General features: G+C 37.3%; 1 protein-coding gene across 1 annotated transcript in view; it reads left to right on the forward strand.

Annotated features, from left to right (window-relative positions):
- MSH3 (mutS homolog 3) overlaps positions 1 to 21,068 on the forward strand; it is a 178,041-nt gene that overhangs the window by 77,815 nt on the left and 79,158 nt on the right. Inside the window, exon 13 of the mRNA XM_044916772.1 lies at positions 4,836 to 4,968. Coding sequence (XP_044772707.1) covers positions 4,836 to 4,968 — 133 coding nt within the window. The remainder of the gene's footprint in view (positions 1 to 4,835; positions 4,969 to 21,068) is intronic.

The following is a 21,068-nucleotide window of genomic DNA, read 5'->3' on the forward strand; positions in this document are numbered from 1 at the left end:
CATTGGAACGATGGTCTGAAAGTACTGGTTCTCACCATTACCAAAAGCAAAAATCCTGTTATGTGTTTTCAAAGACTCAAGTTGATGTTCTAAACTGGTAATGGAAGGTAGCTGTCAGAAAATTGTTCTGTTTAATATTCCAAAAAGGGTGAATTGTTGTCTATTCCTAAAATGATGCATCACTAGAATAGGAGTAATAAAAATCCTCAAAAGCTTGTTGGGTGATTTATAATTTGCAACAAGGTACATATTCAGAATAGCTCCTTAGAATGTAATTTGTAAATAAATAAAATAACGACATTTGTGGATGACTCATAGCGCATCTCCTTACTCAAGCTATTCCTTCTTCCCCCTCCTGCCTTGCCTTATCTAATATGTCACAACTCTTGTTAACTTGACCTCCTTAATGTATCTTAAAACTATGTGCCTTTTCACCCCTCTATCCTTTACCCAAGTTCAGATCATCAGCATCCCTCCCCTGGAGTCTTCCTGCCACTGTCCTCTGCCTTTCAGACGTTAGCCATTGGCTCCCATTCTCAGGGGAAAGTCCCAGCTCCAGTGTGGCCCATGTCCCTCACATGACCATATGCTGCCTGGCTGCCTAGCTCCTGCTGTCACACTCTCACACTTTCAGCCTCCATCTTCCCGTACATCTTCCTGTGCTACTTCTACAGTCAGTACTTTTGTAAGCACTTGGTAATTATTCATTAAATGAACCAGTGAATGATGTGTATGACTCTAGGGAGATCCAAGTAATCATAGGCCCTCTCATGTTTCTATTAGAAAGCTGTGTAGGTAGTTAGTTGAGCCATAGTGCATGGCCAGCATGGTAATGTCTGGATTTAATTTACTCATTTTATATCATCTGTCTTTAGAGCCAACCTTTCAGTGAAAAGTCAGAACAAACACAAACAACTCTTCAGAGCAAACCTTTCAGTGAAAAGTCAGAACAAACACCACATAAAATCACCTCTCCTCAGTAGTTTGTATTTTAGCTTCCCCCCCCCCGCTTCGCCCTCCAAGTAACCTTATGTTAGAATGATAGAGGCATCTCCACAAATAGCAGCCAGCAGGTACAGACTTCATCACATGTCCTTACAATGGCAACAGCTGTAGTAGGGTTACGTACTGTGTTCCTGAGTGGCAGCCACACACAACAGATACTGGCGTCATCGCCCAATTCACCTTCAGATGTGAAGGACTCCAGTGACACCCACTTTTAGTCCTTGGGTCTTCGGTGGTAAAGAAGAATCTTTGTCATTGAAGGACCTCAAGTCCGTTGTTTTTTGTCATAGGGAATGAAATGACTCAGGGGCCTTCCTTTCATTTGGAATGTGTCATGCTGTAAGATCAACCATAGAATTCTATAGGGCATCTTGACGCAAATACTTTTATCATCTCGTTGACAGTGCTACTTCCTTTTTTTTTTTTTTTGACAGTGCTACTTCTTGTTTTGTTGACTGTCATGATCACTGAATCTCTCTTATTGATTACACCAAGATATTTTTTCTCTATTTTGGTATAATCTGTCATACTGTTTTATTAGAGTTATTTGGGAAGTCTTGTTACTGCTGCTAAGTAAAGAACAGGATATGCAAACTTTTTAAAAAACTTGATTAGAAGTTATTTTACTAATTTGCATTCTGATCTGCAGATAGGAGATAAAAGTAGAACTATAGCTCCCCCAGTGGTGAGAAGTTTGTAGTAAACAGTGTCACACACCCTTTCACTCTCTTCCTGCCTGTTCTAAACATCTGTAATGCGTTACGGCATTCTCAGTGCAGCCTACTAACCATTTTGGGTGCTCTTTCCCCTACCCTGTGCTGTTCTTTGTGGTATCTACCAAACAGATTGTATAAGCAAATAAAGATCACTGTTAACAGCTAATCTGTATTGAGTACAGTACCAGGCACTGTACTGTTTACCATGCATTATTTCATTGCATTCTTGTAACAGCTCTGAGTTAGAGACCATTATTATTCCGATTTTATAGATGGAGAAACTAGGGCAAGACTAAATAACTGGTAAATGGTAGAGGCTGGATTTTAACTGAGGTCACCTGCCCAAATTTTTAACTTCTGAGCTCCCTAACCAATGAAGGCTGGGTTAAAACCAAAATGATTCATAGTAAATATGCTTTTGCCTGTGCTGTCATTAGGCTAAAATAAAAAGCCAGTACCTTTGTATCTTTCCAGATTGCAGACCAGCTTAGCACATCCTTTTTTGTCTCTTTCTAAGAAATTTGTAGTTTTATGTCTATTTAAAAAAAAATCTTCTGGAATATTTCATAAATATGACTTAGGCTTTTATTAACCTGTTTTGCTTTTATCTTTCCATATCTCCAACAACCTTTATAATTTTTGAGAGAGCAGCTATCTTTGTAGGCTGTCTTATACATTCACAGATGGTATTATTTTATCTGTCCTCATACCATCTGTAGCATCAACCTAGTCTGTTCCAATTGGTGTTATCTTTCATTTATGCAGGAGTGAGTTATTAAAATAAAACTTGATATTTGTATAGCATTTTGGGTAAACGTTAGGGTAAAACATTGATTTATTTTATCACAACAATCCTATGCACAGAAAATTTAATTTTTTTTTTCACCTCATCTTGATTTACTTTATATGTAGTCTTTGGAATTGAGCTGAATTGAATTCAAGAACTACTTTTTGAAACACATACTGTGATCCCAGAACTGTGGGAATGAAGAAATGATCCCTGTTCTCACTGAGCTTACAGTCCAGCAGAAAAGACAGAGAAGTAAATACAATTACGATTTCCACTATGGAAAGACAATAGAGGGTTGTGTGGAAAAGGATGGCAGAGGATTAAATCTGGTCTGCTGAGTCCAAAAAGCTCTTTCAGAAGAAGGGTGAATAGGAGTTTGCCAAACAAAGTGGAGCTGGTAGGTAGCAGGAGAGAGGAAGAGAGTCTTCAAGGCAGAGTGAGCAGCAAATGAGGAGGCCCTGATATCAGAGAAGTTGGAGTGACCAAAATATGGAACAATTTCAGTGTAAGTCAAACTTACAGTGAGAGGAAGAGAGTGGCAGCAGCCTGACTTGAGACTTGAGAGGTAAGCAGGGCCCAGTTGTCTTGTAGGTCAGTGAGGGAATCTGGATTTGCATCTAAGATTATTGGTAAATCATTGATGAGATGAAAGCAGAGGTAAGACATGAACAGATTTGGAAGACCGCTCAGGCTACAGTGTGGAGACTGGATTGGAAAAGGGGGCAGAAGTGGATGCAGGAAAGTTAGGAGGCTCTTTTTGTAGTCTGTGTGAGAAATGATTTTTACTTAAACTAGTGTAGCAGTAGTAGAGATGGAAAGAAATGGATTGATTTAAGAGGCCACCCCACTGAGAATGGAGGAACCAGTGTGTATGTCTACAAAGCTCGGGTGTGTTCTACTGTGTCATGCTGAACCAAATGCCTGTTCTACATAGTAGAGTATGAGCCAGAGAAAAATGAAACAGAAATGAAGCCAGCCTAGTATGCATGTTGTGAACAGGCATGACCTCACAGAGTAGTTTGAAGGATAATAAAGAGAAAAGCACTCAATTAATTGGGAAGTACTCAATTTAACAGTCATCTAGGCAGGATTCTGAGGCTTGCCCTTCATGTCAATGTGTGTGATATCAAAGAACTTTGTTAGACAAACGTGTATTCAGTAGCTCACGTTTCCCTTTGGCCCTAAGTGTCAGTTCATTCTTTCATTTGCTTGCTTGCTCATTCTTAGTTCAAAAAAACATTTACTGAGGGCTCACTATCTACTAGGTATGTTTACTTATCTCAGTCTTTAATACCACATTATGGCCATCATACCTAGTCTGGGCCTTTGGCATTTATAGGCACTAGGTGGGCCACATCCTGTTTAGGGCACATTTAGTCAATCCGGTTTCCATTTTAAGTTGACAGCCTCACCATTTCCTCTCCAGTGGCCTGCCCATCACTTACGGTGCAGCCACTGATGAAATCCTCCTACTCTGGTCTCCCATGTCTCCTGACGTCTTATCTTCTGTACTTTCTGTTACTGCTCTGAGTCTTTGCTCAGGCTCAGTAATGCCTAATCCCACTTCAAACAGGTGATCAATTCAGCCACCACCACCAAGTCTTCTATCAAAGTAGTTGGTTGAATGAATGAATTGGTTTTTGACTGAGATGATCAGTCATTTCAGTCGGACTAGAAAACTCAATTGCCCTTTGTAGATCTGTTATATTAGCCAAGGTAAAACAAGCAGTTGTAGCAAATAAATCCTCAATCTCAGTGGTTTAAATACAATAAAAGTTTATTTCTTGCTAATGTAACGTCCACCTGGTAGCAAATGTGGGAGTGATGGGTTTTCTGCTCCACGAACGGACCCAGGCTGAGAGAGTCTTCAGGTGGCTCACAAGATTGTTTGGGGCCTAACATTCAGCTGGGGAAAGAACAGATGTGAAAGATCACACAGGAGGGTTTTATGGGCCAGAGCCAGAATTGGCTTAATCATTCCTGCTTACATTTTATTGTCTACAACGTGGGTACATGGCCATAGCTAATTGCAGAGGGAAACTGGGAAATGTCATCTGACTGGGAAATGTCGTCTGTGTGTTTGCCCAGGAGGAATGGAAAATCTAAGGAGCCAGTTTCTGCTCCACCTAGTTAATGACTTTCCTTGTATGGTACCTGCTCTTTGATGTAAATGATAGGGGTTAGGAAGGGCCAGAGGTATGGAGGAGGAGTCCCTTTATGTTTTTCTAAGTAGCTGTTGTCACAGTGCTGGGCATAAGAGTGGGAAATGTCTCTATTCTGAATTCCTAACATATCTTATAATTGTTACTACTCTGTTCCCACAGGGAGATAAATGCTCGACTAGATGCTGTATCTGAAGTACTCCATTCAGAATCCAGTGTGTTCGGTCAGATAGAAAATCATCTGCGTAAACTGCCCGATATAGAGAGAGGACTCTGTAGCATTTATCACAAAAAAGTAAGTGTGATAGAAATCAAATCTATTAAAGCTGTTAATGTTCTGCAGCACAAGGACACCAGGTATTAAAGGAAAACATGTCAGAGCTTTATCATTGTTATTATTTTGTGAAATCTTATGGATAACATGAGAGAATTCTTAGAACATTTAATGGCACAAATTAAAGTTATTCCAATTTTTTAGGGGCACCTGGGTGGCTCTGTCGTTAAGTGTCTGCCTTTGGCTCAGGTCGTGATCCCAGGGTCCTGGGATCGAGCCCCGCATCGGGCTCCCTGCTCCGTGGGAAGCCTGCTTCTCCCTCTCCCACCCCCCTGCTTGTGTTCCCTCTCTCGCTGTGTCTCTCTCTGTCAGGTAAATAAATAAAATCTTAAAAAAATAAAAAATAAAAAAAATAAAGTTATTCCAATTTTTGCATTGTAAAAAGTAAAGTTTGCCCCTTTCTGTTAACTACAGCAACGCATAGAGGCCCTTCTATTTTAACACAGGATATTCTCATGTTTCATCCTCAAAATGTGGACCATCATCAAAATAGGAAATTTCTTAGACTAGCCATTTTTTTTAAAAAAGATTTAATTATTAGAGAGTGTGCACGTGCACACACATGTGTGCACAGAGGGGTTGGGGGGAGGGGCAGTGGGAGAGGGAAGAGAGAATCCCAAGCTGACTCTGTGCTAAACACAGAGCTGGGAGTGGGGCTCAAGCCCATGATCCTGAGATCATGACCTGAGCTGAAACCAAGAGTCCAACACTTAATCGACTATTCCACCCAGGCACCCCTAGACTAGCCATTTTTAAAAAAGAGATGTCTTATTTCTTTTGACCCTAGAACAACTTCTTATTTGACTTATCCAAAGGAAAAATCTGCTAATATATCTGTGGGGGTATCAATATGCAAATGAGTTTGGGTATTGAAGCAAAGTAAAAAGCATTATTTTGATTTTTAGCACTTAAGCTTTACAGTTTGTCATAACATTAACAAGAGAGGATTTTCCCATGAGGCTAGCAGAAGATTTTTTTTCAACAGAAACTTTGCAAATCAGAAAGGAGTGGCACGATATACTCAAAGTGCATAATGGGAAAAATCTGCAGCGAAGAATACTCTATCCAGCAAGGCTATTGTTCAGAGTAGAAGGAGAGATAGTTTCCCAGACAAACAAAAACTAAAAGGAGTTCATGACCACTAAACCAGCACTGTAAGAAATATTTAAGGGGAACTTGAGTGGAAAGAAGAGACCAAAAGTGAAGTATAAATGTAGGAAATCCAAAAGCAGTAAAAATGATTATTTCTGTAAAAAATCAGTCAAGGACCTCACACACAAAAAAGGATATAAAATATAATAACATATACCTAAAACATGGGGAGGAGAGGAGAAAAGAATGGGTTCAAACTTTAACAGCCATCAACTTAATATAGACTGCTACATGCAGAAGAGGTTATATACAAACTAATGGTAACCATATATCAAAAATCACTAGTAAACTTGTAAAGAATAAAGAGATAGAAATCTAAATGTATCACCAAAGAAAACCAGCAAAACATGAAAGAGAGAAAGAAAAGAAAGGATCAAAGAAAATCTTCAGAAACAACCACAAAACAAGTAATAAAATAGCAATAAATACATATCTATTAATAATTACTTTGAATGTAAGTGGACTAAACACTCCAATCAAAAGACTTAGGGTGACAGAATGAATAAAAAAACAAGACCCATCTATATGCTACATTCAGCAGATTAAAAGTGAGGGGATAGACAAACATCTACCATGCAAATGGATGTCCGAAGAAAGCCAGGGTAGCAATACTTATATTGGACAAACTGGACTTTAAAACAAAAACTGTAACAAGAGACAAAGAACGGCACTAAATAGTAATAAAGAGGACAATCCAACAAGAAAATATAACAATTGTAAATATGTATACACCCACATAGCGCCCAAATACATAAACAGTTAATAACTGACATAGAGGAACTAATTGATAATAATATAGTAATAGATCAATGCACAGATCATCTAAACAGAAAAATCAAGGAAACAGTGGCTTTGAGTGGCACATTGGACCAGATGGACTTAACAGATAAATTCAGAACATTGCATCCTAAACCCAAAGAATACACATTCTTTTCAAGTGCACACAGAACTCTTCTCCAGAATAGATCACTTATTAGCCCACAAAGCAAACCTCAGCAAATTTGAGAAGATCAAAATCATACCATGCATCTTTTCTGACCACAATGCTATGAAACTGGGAGTCAACCACAAGAAAAAATCTGGGAAGACCACAAATATATGGAGGTTAAACAACATGCTACTAAATGATGAATGGTGGATCAACCAGGAAATCAAAGGAGAAAGGAAAAACTACATGGAAACAAATGCAAATGAAAACGTGATGGTCCAAAACTTTTGGGACACCTGAAGGCAGTCATAAGAGGGAAGTCTATAGCAATACAGGCGCCTACCTCAAGAAGCAAGAGATCTCAAACATCCTAACCTTACACCTAAAAAAGCTAGAAAAAGAACAAACAAAACCTAAAATCAGGAGAAGGAAGGAAATAATTAAGATCAGAGCAGAAATAAATGATACGGAAACTAAAACAAAAAAAAAAAAACAAAAAAAAACCCAGCTCAATGAAAATAGAAGCTGGTTCTTTGGAAAAAAATAAGATTAATAAGATTGATAAACCCCCAGCCAGGTTTACCAAGAAAAAAAAGAAAGGACTCAAATAAAATCACAAGTGAGAGGAGAAATAACAACCAACACCACAGAAATACCAACAGTCATAAGAGAATATTATAAACTATATGCCAACAAATTGGACAACCTGGAAGAAATAGATAAATTCCTCGAAACATATAAACTACCAAAACTGAAACAAGGAGAAATAGAAAACTTGAACAGACCAGTAACCAGCAAAGAAGTTGATTCAGTAATCAAAAATATCCCAACAAAAGTCCAGGACCAGATGGCTTCACGGGTGAATTCTGCTAAACATTTAAAGAAGAGTTGATACCTAATCTTCTCAAGCTATTCCAAAAAATAGAAAAGGAAGGAAAACTTCCAAATTCGTTCTGTGAAGCCAGCATTACCCTGATATCAAAACCGGATAAAGACACCACTGAAAAAGTGATCTATAGGCCAATATCCCTACAAAAAATCCCAACAAAATACTAGCAAACTAAATCCAACCATACATTAAAAAAAACATTCATCACGATCAAGTGTGATTTATTCCTGGGCTACAAGGGTGGTTCAGTATTCTTAAATCAACATCATACATCATATCAATAAGAGAAAGGATAAGAATCATGTGATCATTTCAGTAGATGCAGAAAAAGCATTTGACAAAGTGCAATATCCATTCATGATAAAAACCTTCAACAGAGTAGGTTTAGAGGGAACATACCTCAACATAATAAAGGGCATATATGAAAAACCTACAGCTAACATCATCCTTAATGGGGAAAAACTAAGAGTAAGGTCAGGAATAAGACAAGATGTCCACTCTCACTGCTTTTATCCACCATAGTACTGGAAGTCCTAGCCACAGCAATCAGACAAGGAAAGAAATAAAAGATACTCAGAATGGTAAGGAAGAAGTAAAACTTTCACTATTTGCAGATGAATGATACTCCATATAGAAAACCGTAAAGACTCGACCAAAAAACTTCTAGAACTGATAAATTGAGTAAAGTCCTATGATACAAAATCAACGTACAGAAATCTGTTGCATATATATATACCAATAATGAAGCAGCAGAAAGCAAAATTAAGAAAACAATTCCATTTACAATTGCACCAAAAATAATATACCTAGAAATAAACCTAACCAAAGAGGTGAAACACCTGTACTCTGAAAACTATAAAACACTGATGAAATGTCTATCGACTGATGAATTGGTAAAGAAGGTGTGATATATGTATCTACACATGCAATGAACCCACACACATACACACACATACACACATACACACACACACATGAGTATTACTTGGCCATAAAAAAGAACAAAATCTTGTCATTTGTAATGTTGTGGATGGAGCATAGAGAACTATGCCAAATGAAAAAGTCAGAAAAGACAAATACCATATGATTTCACTCGTGTGGAATTTAAGAAGCAAAACAAATGAGCATAGGGGGAAAAAAGAGTGTGCAAACCGTGAAAGAGATTCTTTTTTTTAAGATTTTATTTATTTATTTGACAGAGAAAGAGCACAAGTGGTTGCAGGGGTAGAGGGAGAGGGAAGCAGACTCTCCGCCGAGCAGAGAGCCTGACACGGGACTTGATCCCAGGACCCTGAGATCATGACCTGGGCTGAAGGCAGACACTTACCTGAGCCACCCAGGTGCCCCAAGGAGACTCTTAATTATAGAGAGCAAATTGATGGTTACCAAAGGGGAGGTGGGTGGGAGGATGGGTGAAGTGGGTGATGGAGATTAAGGAGGACACTTGTTGTGATGAGTACCAGGTGTTATGTATAGGTGTTGAGTCACTGAATTGTATACCCAAAGCTGGTGGTACACTGTATGTTTACTAGCTGGGGTTTATATTAAAGCTTTTTTTAAAAAAAGATGAGAGATACATTGGAATATTACAGAATGGAGTATTACTGAGCCATGAAAAGAAAGATCTTGAACATTTGTGACTACATGAATAGACCTAGAGGGTATAATCCTAGATGGAATAAGTCAGAGAAAGACAAATACCATGTGATTTCACTTATACATGGAATCCAAAAAACAAAAATGAACAAATGGATAAGGAAAGTGTGGTGTATATATACTCAGTAGTAATCAGCCATAAAAAAAAGTATGCGATCTTGCCATTTGCAACGTCAATGGACCTAGAGGGTATTATGCTATATGAAATAAGTCGGAGAAAAAGAAAACAAATAAGCAGAATCAGACATGTGACTACAGAGAACAAACTGATGGTTGCCAGAAGGAAGAAGGTGGGAGGGATGGACAAAATGGATAAAAGGGAGTGGGAGGTGCCTGCTTCCTGTTACGGAATATGTAAGTCACGGGAATAAAAGGTACTGCATAGGGAATGCAGTCACTAATAGTGTAATGGCATTGTGACAGATGGTTGCTACCCTTCTGGTGAGCAAGCATAATGTATAGCTTGTCAAATTGCTATGTTCTATACCTGACACTAATGTAACATTGTGTGTCAACTCAAATAAAACTTCAACAACAACAACAAAAACACAGATGAAAGAAATTGAAGACAACACCAAGAAATGGAAAGACATTCTGTGCTCCAGTATTTGGAAGAACAAATATTGTTAAAATGTCTATACTACCCAGAGCAATCTACAGATTTAATGGAATCCCTATCAAAATACCAACAGCTTTTTTCACAGAACTAGAACAGACAATCCTAAAATCTGTGTGGAACCTCAGAAGACCTCAAGTAGCTAAAGCAGTCTTAAAAAAAGAAAAGCAAAGCTAGAGGCATCACAATTCTGAATGTTAAGTTTTATTTCAAAGCTGTAGAATCAAAACAGTGTGGTACTGGCACAGAAAGAGACAATAGATCAATGGAACAGAATAGAAAATCCCGAAACAAACCCACAATTAAATGGTCACTGAACCTTCAACAAAGCAGGAAAGACTATCCAGTGGGAAAAAGACAGTCTTGGAGTGCCAGGGTGGCACAGTTGGATGAGCGTCCAAGTCTTGGTTTCGGCTCAGGTGATGATCTCATGGGTCCTGAGATCGAGCCCTGCGTTGTCAGGCTCTGCACTTGGTGGGGAGTCTGCTTGAAGATTCTCTCTGTGCCCCTCCCCCCACTTTCTCTCTCTCTTTCTCAAATAAATAAATAAATCTTTAAAAAGAATCTCTTCAACAAATGGTGTTGAGGAAACTGGACAGCAACATGCAGAATAATGAAACTGGGGCACCTGGGTGTCTTAGTCAGTTAAATGTCTGACTCTTGATTTTGGCTCAGGTCATGATCTCAGGGTTGTGAGACTGAGCCCCGGATTGGGTTCTTTACTCAGTGAAGAGTCTGCTTAAGATTCTGTTCCTGTCCCGCTGCCCCTCCCCCCACTTACACACACACTCTCTCTCTCTCAAAATAAATAAATAAATCTTAAAAAAAAGAGTGAAATTGGACCACTTTCTTACAGTATACACAAAAATAAATTCAAAATGGATTAAAGACCTAAATGTGAGACCTGAAGTCATAAAAATCCTAGAAGAGAACACAGACAATAACTTTTTTGACATTAGCTGTAGCAACTTCTTTCTAGATAATGTCTCCTGAGGCAAGGGAAATAAAAGCAAAAATAAATGATTGGGAATACATCAAAATAAAAAGCTTCTGCACAGTGAAGGAGACAGTCAACAAAACTAAAAGGCAACCTATGGAATGGGAGAAGATATTTTTGAATGATATATCCATTAAAGGGTTAGTATTCAAAATATGTAAAGAACTTATATAGCTCAACACCTAAAAAACAAGTAATCCAATTAAAAGTGGAGCACTGGGTGTTACATGCAAACAATGAATCAGGAACACTACATCAAAAACTGATGATGTTGGGGCACCCGGGTGGCTCATTTGGTTAAGCGACTGCCTTCAGCTCAGGTCATGATCGTGGAGTCCCGGGATTGAGTCCCGCATCAGGCTCCCTGCTCAGCAGGGAGTGTGCTTCTCCCTCTGACCCTCCCTCCTCTCATGTGCTCTCTCTCTCTCTTTCAAATAAATAAATAAGATCTTTAAAAAAAAAACAAAAACCCCAAAACTAATGATGTAATATATGGTGATTAACATAACATAATAAAATAAATTAAAAAAAAAAATGGGCAGAAGACATGCACAGACATTTCTCCAAAGAAGACATCCAGGTAGCCAACAGACACATGAAAAGATGCTCATCATCACTTATCAGGGAAATACAAATCAAAACTACAGTGAGATATCTCACACCTGTGAAAATGGATAAAATCAACAGCATAAGAAACAACAGGTGTTGGCAAGGATGTGGAGAAAAAGGAATTCTCTTGCACTTGTGGAGGGAATGCAAAGTGATGCAGCCATTGTGAAAAACAGTATGGGGGTTCCTCAAAAAGTTAAAAGTACCCTACAATCCAGCAGTTGTACCACTGGGTATTTACCCGAAGAATACAAGAATGCTAATTCAAAGGGGTACATGCACCCTCATGTTTACTGCAGCATTATTTACAATAGCCAAATTACGGAAGCAGCCCAGGTGTCGGTCAACAGATGAATGGATAAAGAAAAGGTCGTATAAAAAAGAATGAAATCTTATTTGCTATGACATGGATGAAGCTAGAGATTATAATGCTAAGTGAAATAAGTGAGAAAGACAAATACCATATGATTTCACTCGTGGAATTTAAGAAACAAAACAAATGAGCAAAGGGAAAAATAAGAGAGACACAGATCAAGAAACAGACTCAACAGAACAAACTGATGGTTACCAGAGGGGAGGTGGGCAGGGGGATGGGTGAAATAGATGATGGGGATTCAGGAGTAAACTTGTTGTGATGAGCACTGGGTGATGTGTGGAATTGTTAAATCACGATATTGGACACCTAAAACTAATGTAACACTCTGTTAAGTATACTGGCATTAAAATAAAAACTTAATTAAAAGTAAATAAATTAATTAACACCAATTAAATGAAAAAAACCAAGAGATTTTTCACACAGAAATAATTTATCTTCAAAATATGCTTAGAATTAATAAAAATCAATTAAGTATATTTATAATTGTTGATAAACTTTCTATAGTGTTTTACCTGTTGCGGGAGTCATTCACATACGTTAGACCCTTTGTCCCTTGTAAAAACTTTATGAAATTGAGAAGATAAACTGTGTTTCTCACCTTCTTACTAAAGGGACACTATGTATACTGCTATCTCTATATAATGCTATCACAGCTTGCATTACCTTGGATAAAATGATGATGCTGAGAAGAGAGTTAGTAGCTTGTTAGTAAGGGACAGAATTAGTATTTAAACCAGGGTCCTTGACTGGGTTTTTAGTGGGTACACTTCGGATGTGACCATTTTTGATGTAGTAGTTTTGTCTACCATTGCATTTTTTTCCTGGTTATCCTGACATAAGCCATCTTTATTTTCTGCCCAAATGTAAATCCCTGCCAATGTAATAATTTTATTGTAGAACAGTTTTTATGTGCCCACATTTTAGTTGTGACCAATTTTTCATTAGTCTTTACTTTTTTTAGTCCTTTCCCCCACAAAGTTTTACTGGAACAATAAGTACTGCTTCTGAGAATACTTGCAGTGCCCGAGAGGACTTATGTAACTGCTCCATATGCTTCAGCTAAATTTGAAAACAAAGAACAAGCCAGAATTGGGAAATACTCATCCCTCGGGAAGAATGCATGGGTTGGTTACGGGGTCAGTGGAGTCTTTTGTACCATGAGTTGGTGCCCTTGTGGTGGTGTTTTGCTGGCAGTAACAGAGGTTGTCCTGATACTGTACCGCCCCATTTCCTGCGGTTCCAGTTACCCGCCGTCAACAGCAGTCTAGAAGCAGGTGGTCACCTTCTGATATACTGTCAGAAGGTCAGTAATAGCCTAACTCTATGTCACAGTGCCTGTGACATTCGCCTCACTTCATCTCATCAGTAGGCATTTTATCGTCTCATATCATCATAAGAAGAAGGGTGAGTACAGTGTAATATATTTTGACAGGGAGAGAGAGACCACATTCATATAACTTTTATTACAATATATTGTTATAATTGTTCTACTTGATTATTAGTTATTGTGCACCTCTTACTAGTGCACCTAGTTTATCAATTAAACTTTATCATAGGTATACGTGTATAGGAAAAAACAGTACATATGGGGTTAGGTACTATCTGGGGTTTCAGATATCCATTAGGGGTCTTAGAACATATCCCCCATAGATAAGGGGGGACTCATGTAGTCAAAAATTTTATGGTTGACATTTTTGAGGTTACAGAGTGGATGTCAAACAATTTGTTAGGTTGTATCATTGGTCCTGTGCCTGATAATCAGTGCATATTACCCTTCATCAAGCAATGGGTCTCTAAGCACCTTGTCTTCACTGCTTGAAAGGATTCACTGACAGTCGTTAAAGATTTCTCTCTTTCTCAAGAAAAAATAGGGACAAAGCTGAGAAAAGTATTAATTGCTAACTAAAAGAGCAGAGTCAAAGTATCCATGGCATCAAGACAGAAGCATCTTTCCATGGTGCTGTGATTTTTATTGTGCTTTGCTTCTCTTTAAACTTTACTTTGATGTTTTCAATTCATAAGGTTTGTGTATTTACAAAAGTTTTAAAACTCTGGTAAAATAATCTAATTCTTTTTTTAAAATTGAGATGTAATTTACATATAGCCTTGTGTTTCAGATGTACACATAATCAGTGGTTTGATATACGTATATATTGAGAAATAATCACAATAGGTCTAATTAACATTCATCACCACATGTAGTTACAAAGCCTTCTTTTTCTTATGATGAGAACTTTTAGGATCTACTCTCTTAGCAGTGTTCAGACATGCAGTGCAGTATTATTAACTATAGTTACCATGCTATACATTACATCTCCAGGACTTACTTCTTTTATAATTGGAAGTTTGTACCTTTTGATCATCTCCATGGCCCACCTCTGGCAACCACAAATCTATTCTCTGCATCTATGGGTTTGCCTTTTTTTTTTTTTTTAAAGATTTTTACATATAATTAAAATTATATGGTATAGAATCGGATTCATTTTAAAAGTAACCAAGAATGACTTTTGTCGGGGCGCCTGGGTGGCTCAGTCATTAAGCGTCTGCCTTCGGCTCAGGTCATGATCCCAGGGTCCTGGGATCAACTCCGCCTCAGGCTCCCTGCTCGGCCAGGAGCCTGCTTCTCCCTCTCCCACTCCCCCTGCTTGTGTTCCCTCTCTAGCTGTCTCTCTCTCTGTCAAATAAATAAAATAAAATCTTTAAAAAAAAAAAAAAGAATGACTTTTGTTTTAGAGTTTCAAACTGTACTTTAGTGAAGGAACTTATGACTCACTCAGAAGTTGTTCCTTATTGCTGTTTTAATGTTTACACAAGTGTGCCTGAAGATTGATTTGAAAAGTGAGGATTAGAAATGACTTGGTAACAGACCAACTTTAGGAAGTCTAAATGCTTTCAACCTAATTTTTATAGATTAGTTTGCTGGCTCTTGGAACACACCACCAAACACATGTCTGTTCTTTATCATTAGATTACTCTAAATAAGCTTCTGCTGTATGCACCAAATGGTGAGTGATATCCTGGGCACAGACTGTGCCAATTATGTAAAATTCATAAAATGGTTAGGAACACTATTTGGATGTTGTGGAAATGGTAAGCCTAGGCCATATGGCTGTGTGGAAAGTGCCATGGAATAGTCACAAATAGGTATTTTTCATGTCGATAATAATAGAAGATACCAAGAAGGCCGACCCTGAAACAAAGCAAACATTTCTTGATTAGTAAAAGTATTTTACTAAATATATATATAAATAAATACATATATATACACACACACATAATTAGTATCTTATAGTAAAACTTCAAATTCAAATCTTAGAGAACAGTGTTAGTCTTAGAAACCCATACTAACTTTGCTCAAGAACTATTTTGTAAGAAAATGATACATAACTGCTAAGATTGGTGAATACATTTAAAGGATTATAGCACTTAGTAAATGTTAGAGGAGAGCGTTTCCAGAATTTTGTAGGCGAGAATAATTTCTTGGCCAGACTGGTATAAGCCTAAAACCACATTCTTAGTATGGAACTTAGGCTGGAGTTCTTCTAGTCCCATGATGACCCTTTTCCACACTTAACGGATGTGTTCTAATGCTCTTCCACAGAGAAATTTGCTGCTGGAGTTGGGATTGAACATGAGTGACTCCAGGAGCTACTACTTCACCCTTCTCTTCAGCTTTCTGGCAGCTCTATTGAGTTATTTTGTTTAAGAAACTTGAAAACAACGTGCCTTGGGCACTTAAAACTTGATTGCAAAGCACTTCATTTTCACTTTGCTGCTGTTGCTGACTTAAATTTTATATCTGAGGATGAAAAATCATCCTCAAATTACAATAATTATAAGAGATTATTATTATTCAAAAATTGTATTGAAATGTTTACTTTTAGTTTTCACTTTTGTTAGAATGTATCTATTTAATAATTAACTATTGACTGTTGGCCAGAAACCTTCTAGGCTCCACATTACAAAAATCCAGCCTCTATATTTATCTTTCCCATCATACAGTGGCCTCTCTGGTGAAGAGATACTTTATGATACACTTTAGATTCAGCTTTTATTCAGCTGGACCTAACTTCTTATTTTTTTGCATAATTTACTTCATTCCTTTTAGTTAATAATTTTTTCTTTGTAAATAGGTTCTTAGCATTAATTCATTTTATGTATACTATTTATTATGTGTACTTATCATTTACTCAACCCTAAATCATCTTCTCATCTCAAGATACTTATTTTCATCAAATATTCTATTTCATTTTACCTGGTCCAACTTAGACTGATTGCCCTCTATACTAGTTGTATATCTATCTTCTTTGATTTATTTCCCTTGAATTGAATCTTTTGTTCAAAATTCTGTGTCTTCCTTTTGGTTTATTACTTCATTCTGATAGAGTGCATTTTCTAGAAGCATCCTGAGACAGGGTATTGGAAGTACAGTTGACCTCAACTCCTTTGAACAGTGCAGGAGTTAAGGGCATTGACCCCTGAAGAGTTGAAAATCTATGTATAACTTTTGACTGCCCCAAAACTTAACAACTACTAATAGCCTGCTGTTGACCTGAAGTTTAATGATAGTCAATTAACATGTTTTGTATGTTATATTTTATTATATACTGTCTTCTTACAATAAAGTAAGCTAGAGAAAAGATGTGAAGAAAATCATAATATTAAGACAATTTCTTTTGAGAAAGAGAAAATACATTTGCAGTACTGTAGTATTTATACAAAAAAATTTGTGTAGAAGTGGACCTGCACAATTCAAACCTGTGTTGATCAAGAGTCAACAGTAAATGTTTTGAAATGTTGTCTGGAAATGTCTTGTTTTCTTTTCTTTTCTTTTTTTTTTTTTAAGATTTTATTTATTTGAGAGAGAGAGAGAGTGCACGAGCCGGCGGCGGGGGCAGAAGGAGAAAGAGTAGCAGTGTCTCCACTGAACAGGGAGCCCGACACAGGGCTTGATCCCAGGACCCTGGGATCATGACCTGAGCCAAAGGCAGATGCTTAACCGACTGAGCCACCCAGGCGCCCCTGGAAATGTCTTATTTTATACTCACATTTGATTGGTAGTTTGGGTATAAAGTTCTAGGCTACAAATTATTTTCCTTTAGAATTTTGTGTTACTCCATTGTTTTCTAGCTTCTGTTATTTTTGTTGGATAGTCTGATTTCTGATTCTTGGTGTGACTTTTTTATCTCCTTCCAGAAATTGAAACATTTTCTTTTCATCCCTGATATTCTCAGATTTCATGATGATTTGCCATGATTTGGTTCTGTTTTCATCCATTGTATTGAGCCTTTATTTATTTTTTTTAAAGATTTTATTTATTTGACAGAGATAGCGAGAGCAGGAACACAAGCAGGGGGAGTGGGAGAGGGGAGAAGCAGGCTTCCCACGGAGCAGGGAGCCCGATGCGGGGCTTGATCCCAGGACCCTGGGATCATGACCTGAGCCGAAGGCAGACGCTTAACTACTGAGCCACCCAGGTGCCCCATGTATTGAGCCTTTAAATTTGGCAACCAAGTTCTGGGAAATTTTCCTGAGTTATATTTAGGTTCTTTCTTTTTTGAAGTTCTTTTTTTTGAATTGATTGAATCCTGTTCTCTGAATGTTCCTATTTTAAAAAAAAAAGTATCCTGTTCTTGTTTCATGATTGCATTCTTCTCTGTTTAACTGAGGATATTGTTTTTTTTAAGTTTATTTATTTTTAATGTTTTTATTTAAATTCAATTCATTAACGTATAATGTATTACTATTAGTTTCAGAGGTAGAGTTCAGTGATTCATCAGTCTTACTAAATACTCAGTGTTCCTTATATCACATGCCCTCCTTAATGTCCATCACCCAGTTATCCCATCCCCCCACTCCCCTCCCCTCCAGCAACCCTCAGTTTGTTTCCTATGATTAAGAATCTCTTATGGTTTGTCTCCCTCTTTGATTTTGTCTTGTTTTATTTTTCCTTCCCTTCCCCTATGATCCTGTTTTGTTTCTTAAATTCCACATATGAATGAGATTGTATAATTGTCTTTCTGTGATTGACTTATTTCGCTTAGCATAATACCCTGTAGTTCCATCCACGTCATTGCAAATGGCAAGATTTCATTTTTTTGACGACTGCATAGTATTCCATTGTGTATGTGTACCACATCTTCTTTATTCATCTTTTGATGGGTATCTGGGCTCTTTCCATAGTATAGCTATTGTGGACATTGCTGCTATAAACATTGGAGTGCAGGTGCCCTGTCGGATCACTGCATTTGTATCTTTGGGGTAAATACCCAGTAGTGCAATTGCTGGATCATAAGGTAGCTCTATTTGCAACTTTTTGAGGAACCTCCATACTGTTTTCCAGAGTGGCTGCACCAGCTTGCATTCCCACCAACAGTAATACTGGTTTTTTCTAAGACATTTTCTTCTATGTATATAGGCTGTATTCCCTCTAGTATTTGTTGATTGATTAATTGATTGTTTTGGTTTTTTCATTTCATGTTAGAATTTTTTATCTGATGCCTGATCATTTTTAAAGAGTGGGTAAGAGTTTTATCAGTGGATAAAATGCTGATAAGAAGATTTCTGTAGGGCACCTGGGTGGCTCAGTCGGTTAAGCGACTGCCTTCAGCTCAGGTCATGATCCCATGGTCCTGGGATCGAGTCTCACATCAGGCTCCTTGCTCCGCCGGGAGCCTGCTTCTCCCTCTCCCACTCCCCCTGCTTGTGTTCCCTCTCTCACTGTGTCTCTCTCTGTCAAATGAATAAATAAAATCTTTAAAAAAAAAAAAGATCTCTGTAGATGAATATGGCTTGCAAAATATGATGTAAACTGTACAGTGTACTAGCTGATCCATTTTTGGAGTGAACTCCTGCTTTAGTATCATTCCAATTTTAGTATATGTGCTGCCAAAGCGAGCACCCTGCTTTAGTATCTTCAGAATTTTCCTCTTGGGCCTGTGCTATTCCCTAGGGACTCTTTTAGCCTCCTGAATGGCTAACGATGTTCTGGGAGCTAGGTGGAGACAATTGGGAATCTCCGTTTTCTCTTATTTTAATCCCTTGCTTTTGGTGGTATTCTCATCTTTCACTGTGCCTGAAGATGGTTCAGGTACACTATGTTTTACCTTCTCCAGAGAATAAAATTATTCTTTTGTTGGTTAGGAAAATAGTGATTGCTCAGTGGCATGGAGAGGAATAAAATATTGAGGGATAATTGCTTCTTAATTCATTTGCAACCAGTCATGTTCTACCCACTCACCCACTCCCAGCTTCCACTTCCAAAGATAATTTGTGCCACCAATTTCTGAGTCTTTTAGGATTCTTGGTGTAACTCAAGTTGGGTTCTAGTTTTCCTCATAGCCAGCTTGAAATGCTAATATTTTGAATCTTCTAAGTCAGTTACCACTTATCTATTTACTTTATAGTTTCTAAGATGTTACTGCTGTCTTTTCTTCTAGTTATTCTTGAGGTTTTATGCCTTTTTAAACAATCTTGGACTGTAGTTTCAAGATAGTGTGAAATTAGATGTAACATGTTCAGCTTATTCTCTTTATCAGAAGTTCCAAAAGTAAAAATTATTCATGTTCATGTTTACAAATTGCAACAGTGTTTATAAAGGTATGAAATAAAGAATAAAACATTTTCCTCTACTTTCCCCCTGAATACACACCACCCAGAGGTAACTAGAGTAAGTTAACATGTGTACCCTTCCAGATATTTTTTATTTATATTTTTATCTGTATAGAATAATGCATATAGTATGAAGAATCAAAAATGAAATTTTACTGTATAAATACATATGGTATATAGTATAAACATATACTATGTATATGTAATATTTGTCAAAATTACGGAGTTCCATGTTGATGTGTACATCAATATGTACAGATGTCTTAATTTTTTTTAACTGTTTAATACTATTTTATTGTATGAGCTTTTCCTAATAAGATCCCAATTGTTAGATACTTGTTTCCTATTCATCTTTTTAATATTATTACCAATAGTGCTACTATAAATATTCAGATACACATACTTTTTCACTACTTGTTAAGTATAGTTTTCGTTTAATTTTTAAGAGTGGAATTATTTAGTCAAAGGGTATATGCACTTTACTCTTCAAAGAGGTTATGCCTCTACTAATTGTATATAAAAGTGTCTTTTTTAATAACCTGTGTGACTTAGCTATTACCAGGTTTTGAAATCTTTGGCATTCTGATAAGTGACAAATGCTATCTTGTCATTTTAATTTGCTTGTTCTAATTATGTGTGAGGTTAATTGTGCTTATTGGACACTCTTTTTTTTTATGAGCTGCATATTCAGTTCACTTAGCCATTATTCTGTGGATTATTCATCTTTTCCAGGTAGATTTGTAAGAAGAGCTCATTAAGCTGGGAAGAATTTTGCCATTTACTTCTCACACGTTTTGCAGATATTTCCCCAGAATTGTCCTTTATATTTTTGATATTGGTTACTGCATTTTTGCTATATGGTCAATATATTTTATTTTATTTTATTTTATTTATTTTTTTAAAGATTTTATTTATTTATTTGAGAGAGAGAGAATGAGAGACAGAGAGCACGAGAGGGAAGAGGGCAGAGGGAGAAGCAGACCCCCTGCCGAGCAGGGAGCCCGGTGTGGGACTCGATCCCGGGACTCCAGGATCATGACCTGAGCCGAAGGCAGTCGCTTAACCAACTGAGCCACCCAGGCGCCCATATATGGTCAATATATTTTAAAGTGAAAAGTTATTGAACAAGTATTGGCTTTATTCTCCCTGGCCCAAATTATTTTCTTTAGAGTTTTAAAATGTTATAAAGTGTTTGAACTATTAATTTAACATTTAGAAGTTATCAAC

This window comes from Neomonachus schauinslandi, chromosome 7 (genome assembly GCF_002201575.2).
Source record: "Neomonachus schauinslandi chromosome 7, ASM220157v2, whole genome shotgun sequence".
Classification (NCBI taxonomy): domain Eukaryota; kingdom Metazoa; phylum Chordata; class Mammalia; order Carnivora; family Phocidae; genus Neomonachus; species Neomonachus schauinslandi.